This window comes from Ornithodoros turicata, chromosome 10 (assembly GCF_037126465.1).
Source record: "Ornithodoros turicata isolate Travis chromosome 10, ASM3712646v1, whole genome shotgun sequence".
NCBI lineage: Eukaryota > Metazoa > Arthropoda > Arachnida > Ixodida > Argasidae > Ornithodoros > Ornithodoros turicata.
In genome coordinates this window covers 28,492,016-28,510,819 of record NC_088210.1, presented here as the reverse complement: position 1 = coordinate 28,510,819, position 18,804 = coordinate 28,492,016, and the positions used below count along the sequence as shown (strand labels likewise).

Genomic DNA, 18,804 nt, shown 5'->3' with positions numbered 1-18,804 from the left:
GGAAAGGCAAGGTAGGCAAAGCTCCGGGGAGTTGGTCGCCGCACGCGCGGGGAGGAGGAAAAATGCAGGAGGCGAAAGCGCTCGTAGTATTGATCGGCCTCTCCAGCTCGTGCTGCTTATGTAAAAGCTTAATATCGAAAAGAAGAGAGGGGAGAGAGTGAGCAAGAGTGGGAGGCAGGAAAGTGGGCACGTGTTTTTGAAAGGAAAGGGTTCTGGAGGGGGCTTCAAAGAACCAGCGCTTGCTTGCTTGCTTGCTCGCGCGCGCGCGCGCGTGCGCCGCGCATTTTCTTTTCTTTTTTACGTGTTTAGTTTTGCAAAGCGTTGTTTGCTCCCCCTTCTTCTCGCGCGCGCGTCGTTTTCCTGTTTCTCTCAAGTTCGATGGGGAGGGAAATGAGCGAGGGAGAGAGAGCGTAGGAGGAGGGATGGAAAAGATGCAAATGCGAGCGAGGCGCGTCCAAAATAAGTAGAGAGAAAAAAAGAAGAGAAAGAAAGACGTGGGAAAGGGTAATAAGCGCAGGCGCGGGGGAGGCAACTCGCGGCTTGAACCTCGCTTGCTTGTTACTGCCGAGAAAGGAGGAGAGAGAGAAAAAGAATGAAAGGACTGGGATCGCTGGCGGACGTCGTCGCTTGTTTGTTGTTGCGGCGTCGACGCACGCGGTGTGCTGGTTGGTTTCTGCGCGAGATCTCGACGATTGCCCCATTTCGTGCGTCCAACGGCGCAAGAGAACGGTGCGCGACGCGGCACGCGCGCGCGGATGCGCGCGTGCTATTTGAACCACCGCAAGAAACGCTGAGGTGACCCGAAGCCACCCTGTCGACCTGTGGGTTCGTGGACGCCGAGCGGCGGCTGTTCGGGGGCGGCCCCGGACCCGATCCGCCGCCGCCGCCACCCTATGGGGGACCCTACCCGGGTCTCCTTCCGGGACCCGGCCCGGGGACCGCCTGCGCGACGCCCGTCATCTCACTGCAGAAGCTCAAGTCGTTCCTGTCCCATCATCATAAGGGAACGCCATGGGGTGGACAGGTGTCGACGGCGTCGTCCACGTCTCCGACGCCGTCCCTGTCCACCGCGTCATCGTCGGGCTCTTCTTCCTCGATGTCGGGCAACGTTGGTGAGTGGGGATGAGGCGGGAAAAGGTATGCGCATGCGCCGATCGTGCACAGGTGTTTCGAAACGTTTCGATTTTGTGCGCGCTGAACCTTTGAAACAAGTCCCGCAAGCAATTATTTTCAATGGTCCGGGTATTCCGCTATGTCGTTCACTCCAGTATCGTCAAGAAGAAAAAGAAACGAGGCTGCTGCTCAATTCCCTGCGCGGCGAAGTCGATGGAGCACGCGACCGAAGGCACGCGGGGCGGTAACTAGAACTGAATTCAATTTAATTTAACTGAGAGAAAATAAGCGATTACATGAACTAGCATGTATTGAACAAACGTGTAGGTTTTTGCAGTGGATACAAACGCTATATAAATACGTTGACTAACAAAAATTCATCTAGCAGACTTTTACAGAAGCCCGAGCCAGCGTTACGAGAAAAAGGAAAAAAAGAAAGAAACCTGTATTGTGAACGTAAATACGAACATCCCTCGCTCATATCCACATTGATGCAGGTTATGATGTTCCATTGCCTAAGCAGTTAGCGTACAATGAACGATTATTGACGCTGCTATACATTCTTGCACGCATTATTTTACCCCGCATACGCTCGTTCAACAAGCCTTAGGGGAGTAATCTTTCCGAAGCATGAACGATGTGACCCTTCTTTGCGATTTAAACAGTCAATGAAAGCGTATACTTATATCTGTCAGCAAAGCATGAAGGAATGGACGTTGCTGCGGGATTCCTTTACGAAACGACCAGTTGCCAAAGGCGCGTTTTTGTAAAGATCCGTCCATCAGGAGGTTCACCATCTTCTTGCATTCTTTATATATATATATATATATATTTAAGTATTCCGTTGAAGTAGGAGTTGGAGTTAGGACAGAAAGATATGGACATGGTGGCTCCTACAAGACACAGAAGCCGGCTACTGCAAAACACTTGAAAATGAAAATTAGTGAGTCTAAAAAGTTAGAGGCGCTGCAATGTCCACAAGAATTGTCATTAAAGCAGATGTCGCACGCTGATAGCGCCGCGAAGCAACTGTGACTATATCAGCCGTGTATAAACGTCTTTTCTGTATAGTTTGCTTTCAGTACCGCCGTTCGATAACACCTCAATACGTGTAAGGTCAAGGCCTATAGAACGTTGAAAGCGTAGGTGTTACTTTTATTTTGTAGTGCACTACCGTTACTCACTACTTTTTGGAAAAGTAACGCGTTACGTTATTCGTTACTGTTGCGGTAGTAGGTAACGCGTTACTAACGCCGTTACTTCTGATACGTAATGCCGTTTCTTTTGCATTACTTCACCAGTTGTCCTTATAATATGTACCATTTTTGGTTGAGTCACATAAGTGCATTCTGCAAATCAATACAAGCACAAACAAGGGTCACGCATGAACACAACTTACATGTACGATTTATTGCAACGCAGAAGTAGCTGACGTTCAAAATTTTCATCTGTGAGCTTTCATCTGAGAGTACGCCTAATGACCAGTGAGTGCTCCTTGTCAAGGTTGATAGAGACGGTGACCTTTTGTCTCATACAGTACAAATCCAAACAGCCAATCCCTTAATACTTTGTTACTTGTTCAGAGGGCAGACGCTATTTTTCTGCCGCTTTTGCCCCATTCGTCCGAAAAATACCAGAGGGAGTGAAAAACAGAGGTGGTAAACAAAGGTGACATCTCAACCAGGGTAGGTCAATAACCCTTCTTTTGCGTTCTTCGTGGGTGTCGATGTGACCTTCTTGTCATTGTTGAAGATGTATAGAAAAAATCGGGGATTTTTCCGGATTCTGCAGGCACGGTCCTCGCTCAAGCTTTCAAGTTTAGAGCATGAAGCAATGCTCCCGAACACGCAGTAACGCATAACTCCGTTACGCGTTAGTTATTAAAAATGTAATGACGTTACGTTACTCATTACTTTTCTCCCAAATGTAATGCGTTACCATATTTCACTAATCGAATGTAACGCGTTACTTCCCACCTATGGTTGAAAGCAATAATTAAACGGTAGAATTGGTGCCTTCACCCTTATTGACACACTGGATATGCCGCAGCGTCAGACAACGCACATTATTTCAGAAAATACCGACACGGGTATTATTTCGCAAGTTAGCATTAAAATAGGATTTCAACCAATTTAATTCGTGACATTCGTTTCGCGTCCACAGCGTTGTTCACATATTCTTCCCGCGTTGCTATGCGCCTGTCTATCTTAAAGAATAAGAAGAAGCAGAAAAAAAAAAGCTCGCTGAACTTCTATTGTTCTGGTCGGGTCCTCAGACGGTAACTGTCTAGATTGTTTGTTCGTGGTATTAAAGAACCATCGCAGCTATCGAAACAACCTGGTATCCCGGTATTCTGACTAACTAGTTGCCCGTAATGGCTACAGGTGCGAGCTTATATGTTCAGTGCATTGTGCTTCGGCCACCAGATTTCGAAAGAACCGTAATGCGTAGTCTGCAGATCTACCAATTTTTCTCCCAAACGTGTCTGCAAATGTCTATTGTCTCGCCACAGAACTCGTCTTTATTTATTTTTTTTTTCGTCTTCTCGTATTACATCCTGTTTTTCTCTTGTGTTTTTTTTTTCTTTTTGAACACCTACGTAGTCCGTCTGAAATTACTTCTGCCGTGTATTACGTGATATGGGGAAAGGGAAATCCACATTTATTCAAAGAAACGGAGGAAAAGTTGATTGGCCTCATTGTTATGACGCCCTCAGAGTCGGGTATGGGTAAGAGATTTTCCCTGGCAGATATAGTCCACTGCATATGATTGACCTTTGTGACTCCTTTATTAATTCCGTCAAGGTCTCCATATGGAATTCGCTGGGCCCCAGTTATATTATTATTATTATTATTATTATTACAAACATGCAATCGCACCTTTGCATACCACTTTGTCCTGTGTACTTTTTGCTGTATTGCTGGGCCATCGTTTTAGTAGCAGCCGTACGCTATATCACTCATTTGTGAGGCTGCTTCGTGTGCATGTTTTCCATGCTTGATTATAACGAAATATATACGTATGTCCCTTATAAAAAGGTTTCTATATCTGTATAGGAATTGTACACAAAACTCTAGACAGGGCAGGTAGAAAAGCTAGAGAAATTCTACACAGCCTTTATCTAATCCTAATCCATTTCCAATTTTAATTTTACACCGATTTCTATAGAAACTGTATACAGGAAAGCAGATACACACTACTATACTACTATTTACTAACATTTACTATACACAAGACTGACACTGGACACAACAGTTAGTCTCTCTATAGGTCCTGTAGAGAAACAATAGAAAATCATTTTCATAAAGGACGTGTTTTTGTTTTATTTTTTTTTATTTTTTTTTTTGCAAGCAAAGCAAATGTTATTATTATTATTAAGGTGAGTTCGAGAGGATTGCTGTTATTTTATTTATTCTTTTTTGCTATGAAGCATAGAGTGCGGAAAGTATACGTGCGAGGTACAAAGTTCAGGCTTGAAAATTTCGACTTGGCAGTTTGCAAAATCATGATGTATGTGCATGCAGTGCTGGTGCGACCTTGAAACTAACTAATTCTCACAACCGACCTTTGCAGTATGCTGCATACATCCTACATGTGCTATATTCTTCTAATGTAGAACACCCATAGCATTGTACATTATAATACGCTGCTCTGCAAGCACGGCAGTCAATAACAAATCGAGTGTCAAGATTTCACTCACTTTTGCGTCCTCGTATAACGCTCCCTAGAGTTACTCCTGAGCTAAATGCGTTCGTGCAGTGAAATGATTTGTAACAATACCACAATTACGTAGTAGCATAGTCTGTGTTTGTTCACAGAGCTCGCTCGTGTGTGTATACCAAGCTGAAGATTGATATGTCGACCAGTCATAAATGTCAGCATCCGTTTCCTCTAATTGCATTTCGCTGTTTAGCTTTGTTACGTTTGACATAGTAAAAGGATGGAAACTGCGTATATAATAAATTTCGCGGTTAATATAACCTATAACCTAACAAGCGCAAGCAAGTTGGTGTAACAATGTTGATGGTATGAATTCCTTGGGCTTGAGGCGGTGGTATAGGGACTGTGTTTTGTGTTCCCATATAACCCATAATATATATCGAGAGTCGATATATATATATATATATATATATATATATATATATAACCCAATATAACCCATATAACTCAATAACCCATGACTCGCGATATGCATGGTTCCCACTGGTCCTTGAAACCCATCCCTTGGAATTTGAAAATGCCATTTTCAAGGTCTGGATGATCCCTGAAAACCCTTGATTTTACGTCTTGTTCTTATTATCATGGAGATGCGCGTGCAAATTCCGTTTTTTTTTCATTTCTTTTTTTTTCTTATTTCAGTGTCAGAACTATATCTTCAAAACCACACGTGTTAGCACTCATTGCAATAGGAATCAGCATCGGAAACCAAAAGTGCATGAAATTAACGGCGCGTCGCGTTGTATTCATCAACCTATTTCTATATCCTATATTCTTCAATGTTTAGGAGTCATCAATCACGTTTGTGAACGGGTATATTTGCTCGTGTAATAACTGTACCTTATAAACATTTGAGTGAAATATTGAAGCCCTGGTCATAAACTGTGTTTTAGGTCCCAGCCAAAACGGCGACTAAGCCTTAAAAGGTCCTGGGAAGATCTCTTGAATTTTTGCTCCAAAATTCAGTGGGAACCATGGATCAGAACAAATTCGGCTCTATGCGGTTTTGTTTATCTCACTTTTCGCAGCGCTGCCTCCAACAGACGGCAACGCTGTTCATCTATTGGAAAGGAGAAATAGGTGACACCCGACGTCGAAATTGACTCGTTTTCACCCGCTTTGAATGTGTGGAAATAGAATAATTCTTATGTCAAATACGCGAACACGCATACTATCTAATATACTTACATAGTAAATGGTATGATTACATACCATGTAGCATATGTTGTACGTACATTTGAGGTACATTACATATTACTGTGTAGCACGTTGTATACTGTTTAGTATAGGTATATCAGCAACGCCACTACAGTGCTACGATATCAAATCCATTCCGCAAGACGCCAGCGCAGGCTCCTTTTGCTTCCGAACACCTTTTTCTCATAGTGTCGTTTTTTAACAGCGGCCATTTTGTGTTGCCTTCCTCATCTCCCCCTTTTTCCGTCCACTCCGAGAGCCAATCAACGGCGACTAATCCTTCTCTCCCTCGATTCTCGTCTCCAGATTCGTCCGGTCGCTAACTGCAGTAACTTCAGTAATTAACGCGCGCGCGCGCGCGCGCGAGCGATCGCGGAGAAGGGGGAGGGAGACGCAAATTTGCATCTTCGCCCCTTTCGCTCTTTTATTTCTTTTTCCGTTTTTGACCTGTAGGTATTTTTATTTTTTTCCGTCCGCCCCGGTGCTCCGGGCGCGTTTTCGATATTTACCGCCTCGGTTTTCGCCAAAATCCTCGCTCGGCGGATCGATTTTTTTGAAGCGGGAGGAAACGCACGGGCGCTTTTTTGAACGATGTTGTCCATAACACGGGACCATGTATATATAAAGAGGCACCTTTATCGCCGTGCGTGAGGGTCGGAATACTGAATGGGGGGGAGTATAGCATTTGAGTCACGAAAGTTCGAACATTAAATTATGTTGTATAGGTGATGCGTGCATCGTTCGTGGTAACAATTTGTGCAGCGGTAGTTTCCCGATGTCACATCGTGGGTGGGGCTTCTGATATCGATTGTGCAGGGAAGTAGGCTACGTGCATGTGTAGAGCTCGTAAGTGAGATATGACGGAATAGTTAGCTTGTTTTCGATGCCGTCGGGGCTTGCTGTTAGGAAATAGCTTTCTTTTTTTTTTTTTTCAGGGCATGTAACAGCGTTGTGGTTATTTCGTGACTGTAGAAACTTTCGGCGAACAAGAAGAACGAAAAAAAACAAAAACAAAAAAAAACAATAATAATAAAATAAAAAATAAATAAGAACGAGGTCCATAAAGGAGTGTCCGTGCAGGATTTACAGTATTTATTACCTGCATTTGCGCGCTTATAAAATTTCGTTCGATACAGCGCGGGCTTTTTCCGTTGTAATGTGACACTTTGATAGGCTTGCGATGATGAAAGACCTGCGTTTCGAGGCCATCCTCTCGTGAGAACATTGTTTTTTTTTGTTGTTTTTTTTTAAATACGATTACTTCTTTCTCTCTCTCTCTTTTTTTTTCCGTACGAAAATTAAGACGCAACAATACTGCATTCACTATTATCTCTCTTTGTGCACCGGCCTCGGTGGCTCAGTCGGTAGCGTGTGCGCCTTCTGATCCCGAGATTGTGGGTTCGAACCCGGCCGAGGACGCCGGCAACTTGGTGGCAGGGTACAAGTTGCTTACACACGCCGTCTTCCGCGAGCGACGTTAAATACTGGTTGCCGTGTGATGGGCCTTCATCGCACGTTAAAGAACCCCCAGGTGGGCAATCCACAGACCGACCGCTCTGGCGTCGCTCATGATCTCAGTTGTCTCGCGACGTAAACACCTAATTATTAATTATTATCTCTTTCTGCGCAAGAAATGCAAGAATACACATAATACTGATATTGGCGGCGGTATACCGTGGTTCCTCACCCAATTCTCACCTAGAAAGAAAGAGAAAAAAAAAAAAAAAAAAAGAAACGGAATGCGAATATACATGGTCACTGAACCTCGCGTACAGAGTTACAGCTCGGTCGCTAGGCCACGTTATCACAGGATGTCTCTGTCACCCGGTGCGGTGCATTATAGCGAGGCGCTAGAAAAGTTTTCTTTGCGATAACAGTCGATATGCACTGCATCCTATTCCTGACAACAGTCTTACTATTCACCAGCTTTTATTTTTGATCCAATCCAACTCCCTTTGTATCGTTCGCAGACCGCGAGAGCGCAGACCATTTCGTACTCCACGGATAGAACGACTAAATATCGCCAAGTACCAACGCCACCTAGTTACAGAAGGCCCGCTTATTTCCTCCTCTCCCTCCTCCGCTACGTGGAAATATAAAGTCAGAATTCGCCTGCTACAGCGATTTGCCGTTCTGCGAATTCAAGAACTCGCAAAATAATTGCAGCTATATAACTTGGAACCCGTAGACCTGAATCTGTAGACGGAAATTGCAACACGCTTTCCAGAAAATCAGTCTCGAGAAAGATATGGGACCGTTTTGAGAATTTATTTTAAAATTATTTTAAATTATTTTATTATTTATTTCCCATTTAGTACGCGGAGACGTTGAATTACTACTCGCAGACGACAGTGTTTCGTCACCATGGCAACGACCGCAGAAAGCACGTTCGTGATTGGCTATCGCCGTTGAAAACACGATCCTGGTTGACTGAGTCTTAGTTGTTACGTCACGGTGTAGCAAGTACGCGTTTTATCACGATTTCTTCTTCGTTTTTTTTTTTAATTATTATTTTTTAGCTGCTACCAGTGCACTAGGTAGCGTATTTCACTGTGGACTTAGGCAAATCCGCAATGCGCTTCCTGATTGTGGCAAGAAAACATGATTGGTTTATTTTGGCGCACTTCAGGAGTTCAATTCAATAAATTAATTGTCTTCTAATTATTCGCTAGAACGACCTGCAGCGCGTGGCAAAAGTTAGCCGAAGATAAATACCGTCGACCCCCATACAAATTGATTTTGTGTATATACTTTTGTAACATGTTATAGGTGAAACATCACCCTGTGTATGTGTGTATGCAGCTGGTAGCAGCCTAAATGTTTTCTTTTTTTTTCTCTCCATGTTGCGAGAAAGAGCATCCAAGTCTACCTAACTTGGATACGCTTTCTTCGCCAGGTAGCACAAAAACGAATTATTCTCGTATTGCTTCCAGGCAATCCGAACAGCTTGGAGGAAGGGCGGCCCCCGCTAGAGTCCCCGTCACCGCAGATGCATGGCGGGGGCAACGGGGGCCTGTATGCATCTTCGGGTGGCCCTGCCCGACCAGGGAGCGGCGGTGGCGCCTCTACCGGAGCCCACAGCCCTCCTCAGGGATCCATGTTGGTCGTACCCCAACCCCTCAAGGGTCCACCAACATCCACTCCGGGTGCGGTACCACCTGCCAATGGTACCCCAGGTCGGAAGTATCAGTGTAAAATGTGCCCGCAGGTGAGTGAACCCCTACTCGTGCCTTTTCTAGAACTTCACACACACACAAAAAAAAAAAAGGGGGGAAGTACATTGGGGAGCAATTACAGCTTTTAGTCCCCTACCCTAGAATTTACTCCCCATCACTGCCAACAGTCCCAAAGCTTTGAATAAACTTCCGTGCATCTAATCCCGAAAGGGACTAAAATTGCTCCCTTTTTCTTGGAGGGTTGTCAGGCTCGTTGCATCTGCTATATTGTCACGCGCCAATGGCATGAGGAAAGTGAACACTGTGAAGTGAATGAAAAAAAAAAATATATATATATATATTAACGAAGAAGGTTAGTGCGGAAGTTCGCCAGCGTCTGCAATATGAAGACTGGCGAGAGAGCGCGAAAACTGTAAAGCCACCGATGATTGGCGTGAAAATAATGCATCATTAATTCCACCTTTCATGTGGGATTCATCTGCCGTGTATATTATGCAGCAGTTATAGGTCGCATAATAGAAATGAGGACGGCATGTTACATTTTGAGTCCGTCGTACGGCTGTAAACACAATATACCGGTTCAATATTTTACGGTCCCTTCGTGAATGTGCCAACTACACGAATCTCATTCACCGCTTTATCCGACAATTTATAGCGGGCGTAATATCGCACAATGCGCAAGGTATATTCCGCAGATGGCCATTTTTAAGCAAGCTTTCATCCGCGTCAGGAAGATCGACGGCGGCTTCTTGCCACTTCTGCTTAGCTGTCTTCTGCTTTCAAAAAACGCGCCGCTACTCTCGAACACAGGGTCTTCACGGCACTGCTTTCTTCTTTCTGACGCGGCGGCGGGCACGGAGAAAAAAAATGGCGCTGCTGGGAGAGAATTCTCGTTTGACTGGCTGAAGTGCATCATAAGTTGGCGCGTTGTTTATGTTTACAAGTAAACTGGCGCGTGTCGTAGTATGCTACCGACGCGGAAAATAACAGCATGGAGACGACATCGGGAGCGGTGATGACTCAAGCCGCTATGAATGAGGTGAGGTCCCAAGTGTGTACGTCTCCGTCTGTGAGATTCCTCCACAAAGGAGGAGGGGAGGCCAGTGACCTTCGATGTGGGCAAAAAAAGATATCAGCGCGATCGGTTTTGGATAGAAGAATTAGGAATCTTTCGGGGTTTTGTGTATTTGCTGTGTCGGTGTGCCCGTTTGGTACGCATTTCAGTTCGATAGCCGTAGTCCTCGACTTCAAACGGATGAAGGAATGTGCACCTTATCTGGTGTGAAACGAATAACAGAGCTTTGACACACAAGCATATATGCACTAAAGCCTCTTGCAGCTCCGCGAAAAATGTTGCTCGCGTGCGAAACGTAGAATACAATGGGTAATGCATACTTTCGTAAACATTTTGCACCGGAGGCATGATCGATACAACTTACAAACATTGTATATTACGATGAATTCGTTTACATAACTGCATTTATGACTTCGGCCTAACTCCATTGCCATTGAGCTTTCTCAAGCTCGCTTTCGCTTGCGACGTGGTAAAGCTCTCTTTAGCTGCCACCATAACATTGGAGAATTTTTTGTCTGTCTTTTCTCTGTTCCCTCTTAGAGCCTTTCCCTTGTCTGCGTTTCTGTTCCTTCGTGTTGGAAGAAGGATGCTGCCATCGAAGCTTCTTCTTGCCGTGGTCTGGGGTATTACATTTCACTCTTTCTGTGGCGCTGCCACCCAGAGGACTGTCAGAGAGCGACACAAAATACTTTTAACTCCTTACGGCCATTCTTGGCTTTCGGTACACTGAAGGAGCACGTGTACAGAGCTGCAATGACGCTCGACGTCTTTTCTGCCTTGGTTCCAAACTAGAATAACCTCTGCCCCCAAAATGTCAGCTCCTGGGGTGGCACCCCACAAAAAGAACCAAAATTGTTTGCACCTCACCTACGTGACTGTGGGCACCTTCGTACATGGATAACCATAAGACATTGTTCGTTTTCTTGTAATACGACTGCCACAAACCATGGTGCAACTAGCTCTCGAGCTCATTTGTCCATACTCGTTTTCTTGTGACACGAAATGGAGGACGTAAACCGAATAATAATAGAGTGTCTCGCGACACGATAAAGGTGAAACGATTCGAGGACGGGAAAATAAGATGCAGCCTAAAAATCTGTCCGGGAATCTGACAGGGGAGTTAACCGCAATTTTGCACCATGGACTGTTGGACAGCCCAAACTGATATGTCCCTTGCCGCACACACATGTAACTGACATTCGGCCCTGTCCCCCTTGTTGCCTGTTACAGATCTTTGGCGCCAAGGCAGACTTGCAGCTCCACACACAGAGCCACATGCGGGAGGCAAAGCCGTACAAGTGCTCCCAGTGTTGCAAGGCATTCGCCAATGCCTCCTACCTGTCGCAGCACTCTCGCATCCACCTGGGCATCAAGCCGTACCGCTGCGAAATCTGCCAGCGCAAGTTCACGCAACTGTCCCACCTGCAACAGCACATCCGCACGCACACGGGCGACAAGCCGTACAAGTGCCGCCACCCCGGCTGCAACAAGGCTTTCTCGCAGTTGTCCAACCTCCAGTCGCACTCCCGCTGCCACCAGACTGACAAGCCCTTCAAGTGCAACAGCTGCTACAAGTGCTTCGTCGATGAGGCCGGTCTGCTGGAACACATCCCGCGCCACCGCGACTCCAAGCACCTCAAGACCCACATCTGCCAGTTCTGCGGCAAGAGCTACACGCAGGAGACCTACCTGGCCAAGCACATGCAGAAACACGCCGACCGCACGTCTGACCCCGCCAAGCGGGCGGCCCTCCAGCAGCAGCAGGCGGTCCAGGCGGAGCAGCAGGCGTACTGGAACAAGCACGAGGGGCTCTGCAACGACGTGGCAGACTGTCTCCAGGGAGGAGGAGGAGGTGGCGCGGGTTGCGACTCGAGGTTGCAACACCTGATTCGGACGGGGGAGCGGAGGTCGTCGGACGACCCGTACGCGGACTCCACTCCGGCGGGTGTCAATGCTGCGACGGCCAAGATGACGTCGGCCTTCACGCCGATTCAGGGGGCGTGCGGGCCCCTTGCGGGCGCCGCGTCTCGTCCGTACTTCCCCTACGAGCCCTTCCAGGCCAAGCAGCCCGGCGACACCGCAGCAAAGGGTGTGTCTTTTCCCAACCAGCTCATTTCACTGCACCAAATAAGGAACTTTGCCTCCATGCCCAGCCTCGCGCAGCACCAACAACAACAGCAGGCTGCGGAACAGCAGCAGCAGCAGCATCACCTCAGTAAAGACAACAACAAAGTGGTGCAGCAGTAGTAGTTGGGCGGACGCGACGCCACCTTTTATGTGAGGAACAGAAATTTGGTCGCTCTCTAGTCTCGGAGAGTGCAGTGTCTCAGAATGTGCGGCTCGTGAGGGTATCGACGAGATTCGTCGGACAGGGTCAAACCCTCTTTCTTCACCGTGTGTGTTTTGCGGTCTGTGGAGCAGAGCGTGAGCATAGCTAACTAAAGGGGTAGCAGCTCCTACGGTCTTTTGCGCACGTGCCGGCGAGACGTTGAGTGGCTACGGGACCACCTGCGGAAGCACCAATGCAAGGCGTTGTGTTGGAACTGCTTTTCTTTCTCAAGTGTGTTTGGCTTCAACGATGCAAGTTCTACAACTTGTTTACAGCTACTTAACAAGGAGACTGTATGTAGATGTGGAACAGACAGGGTCACACTCATGATTGATTGATTGATTGATTTGTGCGAGGGATTGTTTTTGCGATGGGCTTCCCATTTCTTCCTCTTCTTCCTAACTTCTCCACCATTTTTCTGCGGTACATTCAGTCCGGAACTAGGCTCTCGTTGAGCTTCGGAATTTTGGGCATTATCCCTCATTCTGGTTGACCCTCCCTCTTCGTTATTGGACTCTTTCGTTTCAAGATTATACGTAGGAAGGTGCATTATATCCAAAGGGTTCTCGGTAGTGAAATTTGAAGCATACGTTGATTGGTGTCATCTTTCTGGCATGCCTGATCTTTTCGACCGTCGACACATTCCAGCATTTCTTTTGAAGTCGCCTTTGGATGCTCAAAATTTAAGATATGTGCGTGGACATTGGCAGGATTTATTGTTTAATGCTGCGCCTGTAGTAAGGTGGATACCGAGGCTGTGAGTGAAACTAGAAATTTTGTTTTAAAAAAATTTGTCACTGCATACAATGTAATTTGTGTAGTACACACCTCAAGCTAGGCTTATGAATGTCCCACTTCAGTCTGACGTCGCTATGCTTCCGACGTTAGAGATAGCATTGTGTGTTGCATTTGACCACGATAAAACAGAGAACTGCATAGACGACAAACATGCGACTTACAAGCATGCGTGAGACATGTAGCTAGCATGTAACACACGGTTGGACATCATACTAAAATGAACTCAATAGCGCTTCGTGCTCATTTAAAATAATTGCGGAGAAGAAAACAATAATTGGATTAAAATTGTTCCTATTTTGACCAAAATGAAGCAGTTCTGAAGGAGCTATAGAAAGATGGCTCTTTACAAAATGCGAGGGTTTAACAAATGTCCTCCTCACAGTCCCTTGAACAGGTTCTAGTAACCGTGCCAATATCCTTTCTTACGTGTTCCTTCACCATCATTCTTTATTCTTTCACTACTCCTCATTATTCTGCATTATTCTTTTCACCACTACCCCAGTGACATAACACCTTCACCACCGCTGACATTTATTCACGTGTGGACTTTGGTGTACTCACTTTCTGTGGAACTTTCTGTACTTTATGAGGCATATGAGTCATCTTTACTCCTCAGTTATTTATCTCTGAAAAGAAAGTGCATGTGTAATGAGCAAACAATCTGATGAAACAGATTCACAAGTGGATCCAAAAAAGGTTATGAAAGAAGAAGAAAGAAACAAAATTCTTGCACACATTCTAAATTCCTTGTGCGTACACCGCTAAATACAGGCGCATGTACTTTTAGGAGCAGCACAAAACAAAGGCTGCAAACTTGTGTGTGCATCATATGAATGCGTCTTAATAGCGACCTAAGGTATTTAATAATTTCTAGTTAAGGAAAGGCATTACTGTGAACATTTTAAAGGGATGTTAACATGTGAATGTTAACAGATATTATAACATTATATAACAGATATAAGATATAACATTAAACGATATCGCAAACAGAAACAATGAAACTATCTGAGCTTGGGAATGTGCATGCAACAAGGTGTGGTTGGTCGGCTAATACTTGTCCTCCTATGTAATCACGTTTTGCACTGTGCCTTAGTGGGACTGCAGTGGAAAATTGATGGAAGAATAGGATTGACTTTTTTTTTTTTAATATCAAAATTATGTCACTACCTTCACTCTAGTGAACTGAATCATGAAGGGAAATCTATCGTCCAGGTCTTGCACTTTGTAAGCACGCGGTAAGTGCGAACATTGTCTGCAAGCTTCAAATTTCAGATTTATTCGACAAAAACAATATGATACAAGAGGTTACAATATACGTATAGGGGTCTCGCAAGCTTGGATCCAAATATTAAAAATATAGAGCAAGCTCTGCTCCTTTTTACCGTGACAGGTCGTGATCAGCAACCTTTTAATCGGGATGTAGTGAAGTCTAAAAGACTGCACTGAAAAGTACTGCACTTAATGCCTTAGCAACAGGGTTTATCATTCACTTCCAATGGTTCATTTTGAGGCAAGAAATCCGTAATGGCATCAATGGTATGTGCCAGCACTGGTGTGACAAAAGTGTGTTCAGCATCTCAAAAGCCATTCGAGAGGCTGAACTGATCACGAGAGCACGATCGATAACACGCACAACTTCACGAACTTTTACGATGACGTTCTTCCAGAGCTTCCCTCGATCCTTACTGTAGACAGGAGTCGTTTAATGAGCTTCCGAAGCTCTTTTCCTTCCACGCTAAATTGAGGGTACCCTCACATGCCAATTTGTGCCAGCGCTACAAAATGAGCAGCCATAACATAAACGTGCACGCTCCAGACACCCGTTTCACGGCCGTGTCCTTGCAAGACAAGGGGGTGGTCCACTTATTTGACGTCGAAGCTCTGTGTTCCGTCCACAGCACCCCACCTTAGCAACACGTGCGTAGCCCGGTGTCAAACACTCGGGGCTTCCACTTTGTTTGCCTGTATAACGAGACTCATCGTGTGACTGTCCTCACTCTCCTTGTGCAAGGCATCTAATGCCACCTCCTGTTAACCTATCCTTCAGTGTGTTAGTCATAGCATTACGTTTTGTATGAAGTGTCGTCGAAGGTGTCTGAAACTGGTATACTTGAAACGGGGACTCAGGGGGGGCTCGAGTTGGCATCGAAGGCCTACCGCTGCGCAGAATGGTACCGTCATTTCTCCTAATTTGTGGAGAGTACCGGGCGTACGGCTTCTGGTGACAATTAACGTAAATCGTATAAATGTCACAAAGAGACGTACACCTCCCATTCTCAACAAACCACAGGGAGAGAACGATGTCATTCGGGGACGACGGGAGCGCGTTACGCGAAAAGTGCAGCTTGGTTTTATTTGTGGCCAATTTTGGCGATATTTTTTGCCTTTTTAGTAGTAGGTATTTTGGAAGGGTATTGGGGAGGGGGAGAGAGGTGCTGGGAAAATCCCGGTACTGGGTTACTTAGGCACTAAATTTGAGGTGTACATCATGTTACTACAACAAGCGTAATATGGACGCCGGGTTCAGGCACGTTCGTGGCAGTCGACTTTTCCGTTTTCATGCAACTGTCGGCTCTTCAAGAGAGGTCACTCTACCTTTTATAATAGATATCTGTACATAAAATTTATGTGTGTCTCCCCCCCCTCATTCTGCACAAAGCTCTCTGAAAAAGGCGTGCACGGTACAAGCGGGTCTCTTGGGAAACGGTTTCAGTTCTCGTGCACGGCACGAACCGTACCAGTGTTGTCTTCCTTCTTCGTCCCTACCTCCTCCGATGGTTTGTTCACTTCTGACGTTCAGTTTGTTGACAGGCTGTAGTTGGATTCGGGATATCTCTGGAGGTATTTTTTTTTTCCTCCAGGTTCCCGGTTCCCCTGGAGTCCCATTCTCTTCCCCGTGCAATGTCTGTTGGTTGTTCTTCTTCGTTATGGTCCGTACATGTGCAATGAAGCATTATGTGTTCGTTTGTCCGTTTAAATGCTGATCATCCATCACACTGTGGCACTTATTGGCAGGTGACCACGTGACGTGTCTCGGCGAGAAAGAAAGTCTGGATAGTTTACTGCTGTTGTGTAGACCCGTATTTGTTGCATTCATTATGTGATGTCGACTCCCAGTTGTCAAGCGGTCATCCACACCGAATGAGGAATGCGAGCTCACGATTGGTCCAATATTTCGTCACTCCCCATCGTAGCCTCATCCAATGGGCAATTCTTTTTTTTTTTTTTTGTGACTCTTCGTTGCTCTTCCACCTGCTGTCACATGCAGGAAAGAGCGACGAGGCGCTTGTGTAAATATGCGGCGTGCTGATCATGGCCATGTTAATCACGTTTCCGTTCTGTCACAAACGTGATTGCGAATGATTTTCTCGGCTATTACGGATTGCTAAGTCATACACCATCGTCGTCGCGGATGTCTCACGTATGGTCATTCATGAGAATGATTGTGACCTTATTATTATTTTTTTTTTTTTTCTGAAACGCGTTTATTTTGTTGTGACAAATAAAGGTCTCCAACATGTACTATTGTGTGATGCGGTGTGTTCTTCGCAAGTACAAAAGGTGTAGGTGTATACTCAACGCCATAAAAGTGATGTTGCAAACAAACCCCCCTCCTCTTTTCCCCCTTTTTCTGGGGAGAAAGAAACAGATTAGGGATTATGGTATTCGGGACAAAAGAAGCATTGCGCTGCTTACTATTTGGAAAAGCTAACGTGTACAGAAAATCTGTTATTGGCTACGGAGTGTTGGTCAATTAACTACGCATGCGTCCAAGCTTCCTCCTTTCCCCCTTTTTCTGGGGAGAAAGAAACAGATCAGGGATTATGGTATTCGGGACAAAAGAAGCATTGCGCTGTTTACTATTTGGAAAAGCTAACGTGTACAGAAAATCTGTTATTGGCTACGGAGTGTTGGTCAATTAACTACGCATGCGTCCAAGCTTCCTCCTTTCCCCCTTTTTCTGGGGAGAAAGAAACAGATCAGGGATTATGGTATTCGGGACAAAAGAAGCATTGCGCTGCTTACTATTTGGAAAAGCTAACGTGTACAGAAAATCTGTTATTGGCTACGGAGTGTTGGTCAATTAACTACGCATGCGTCCAAGCTTCCTCCTTTCCCCCTTTTTCTGGGGAGAAAGAAACAGATCAGGGATTATGGTATTCGGGACAAAAGAAGCATTGCGCTGTTTACTATTTGGAAAAGCTAACGTGTACAGAAAATCTGTTATTGGCTACGGAGTGTTGGTCAATTAACTACGCATGCGTCCAAGCTTCCTCCTTTCCGTGTTCGCGAAGGCCATGTGCTCGTTGGTTGAGCTTCAAATAAGGGGAGAAAGTTTGTGATGGACTACGTGCATTCCTCCATCCTTTCCCAGCGCGAAGCCGTGCTGGACCAACCTGTGTTAGACGCGTGCACCTATGGTGATTCAATTCAATTGAATTTTATTTTGACGATGGTGCAACCCAAGCTTATATAGGCTTCACCGTTCCCCCGACGACCAGCAGCGTCCCCCTACACTAGGCGTACCCAGCTGACGCTATTAGTAGCAGACGACATATTTTTGCGCGAGAGATTTTGGCAGTATCAATTTATTTTTGACAGCTGCTCCATTAGTCCACCTAATTGCGTCTCCGGGGTCGAGCCTGGGGTGTCAGAACTCGGCCTCAAAGTGACTGAAAAAGAAAACATGGTCGCAAATTAAAAGTAATATGAGGATAAAAAACGAAGATGCACGCGCAACGAAGGCTAATGAGCTCCCCGCACTTCTTAGCAAGTGCACATCCCCTCGAGGTTTCATTTTCGGTGCGAGGTGTCCGGTGTCACACTACAGGCGAACCTGCACATTTTGCTTGCTTTCGTTTTTTCCTTCTGTCTGATCCCTAAAACGGCTCGTCCTATTACACTCTACGAAGAAAGGAAGTGGGAAATGGATGGCATGGCTTAGCCATTACTCCCTTTCTGGACTAAATGCACGGAAGAGGAGTTCCTTTATTTATCTTAGGCTGTAAGTGGCCTGTTCGTGACACGTTCTGGACTGCCGTAAGTTATGTACACTCTAAGGAGGGAAAAGGAGAAAATAGGGAGTAATTGCAGCTTCTAATTTCCTAACCCGCAACTACTCCCCATTTTAGTCCCCCAAGCCCGACATTTACTCCCAGGACTCCAGATAGTCACTCAACTTGACCCCGCCCCCACGCAACAATCGCTCCGCGCGCGCGAATGCAGTGCGGCGCGCCAAAATGGGGACTGGGGGGAGGGAGAGAGAGAGAGAGAGATAGCCGGCACTACATCGTGAAGCGAGGGCGTCGTGCAAAGGCTGGTAGCCAATCGCAGGGGCCTGCCACGGATTAATGGGCTGGTCCCAATTGTAGGACTTAAGTTGTCACAAACTATACGTA

At 45.8% G+C, this 18,804-nt stretch overlaps 1 protein-coding gene and 1 long non-coding RNA gene across 6 annotated transcripts in view; one reads left to right on the top strand and one right to left on the bottom strand.

Moving 5' to 3' along the window:
• LOC135369702 (uncharacterized) overlaps positions 1-18,804 on the bottom strand; it is a 181,939-nt gene that overhangs the window by 113,182 nt on the left and 49,953 nt on the right. The window contains exon 4 of one of the 2 annotated variants that reach the window (XR_010415116.1): positions 13,979-14,031. This is a non-coding gene — a long non-coding RNA (uncharacterized LOC135369702). Of the gene's footprint in view, positions 1-13,966; positions 14,032-18,804 lie in introns of both variants that reach the window. The other variant, XR_010415117.1, reaches the window with a different exon arrangement.
• Positions 1-18,804, top strand: part of LOC135369700 (zinc finger protein rotund-like) — a 141,159-nt gene that overhangs the window by 73,688 nt on the left and 48,667 nt on the right. For 3 of the 4 annotated variants that reach the window (XM_064603218.1, XM_064603215.1, XM_064603216.1), the window contains one exon: positions 8,961-9,235. In XM_064603218.1, the coding sequence (XP_064459288.1) occupies positions 8,961-9,235 (275 nt within the window). Of the gene's footprint in view, positions 1-8,960; positions 9,236-11,508; positions 16,928-18,804 lie in introns of those variants that run through there. The other variant, XM_064603217.1, reaches the window with a different exon arrangement.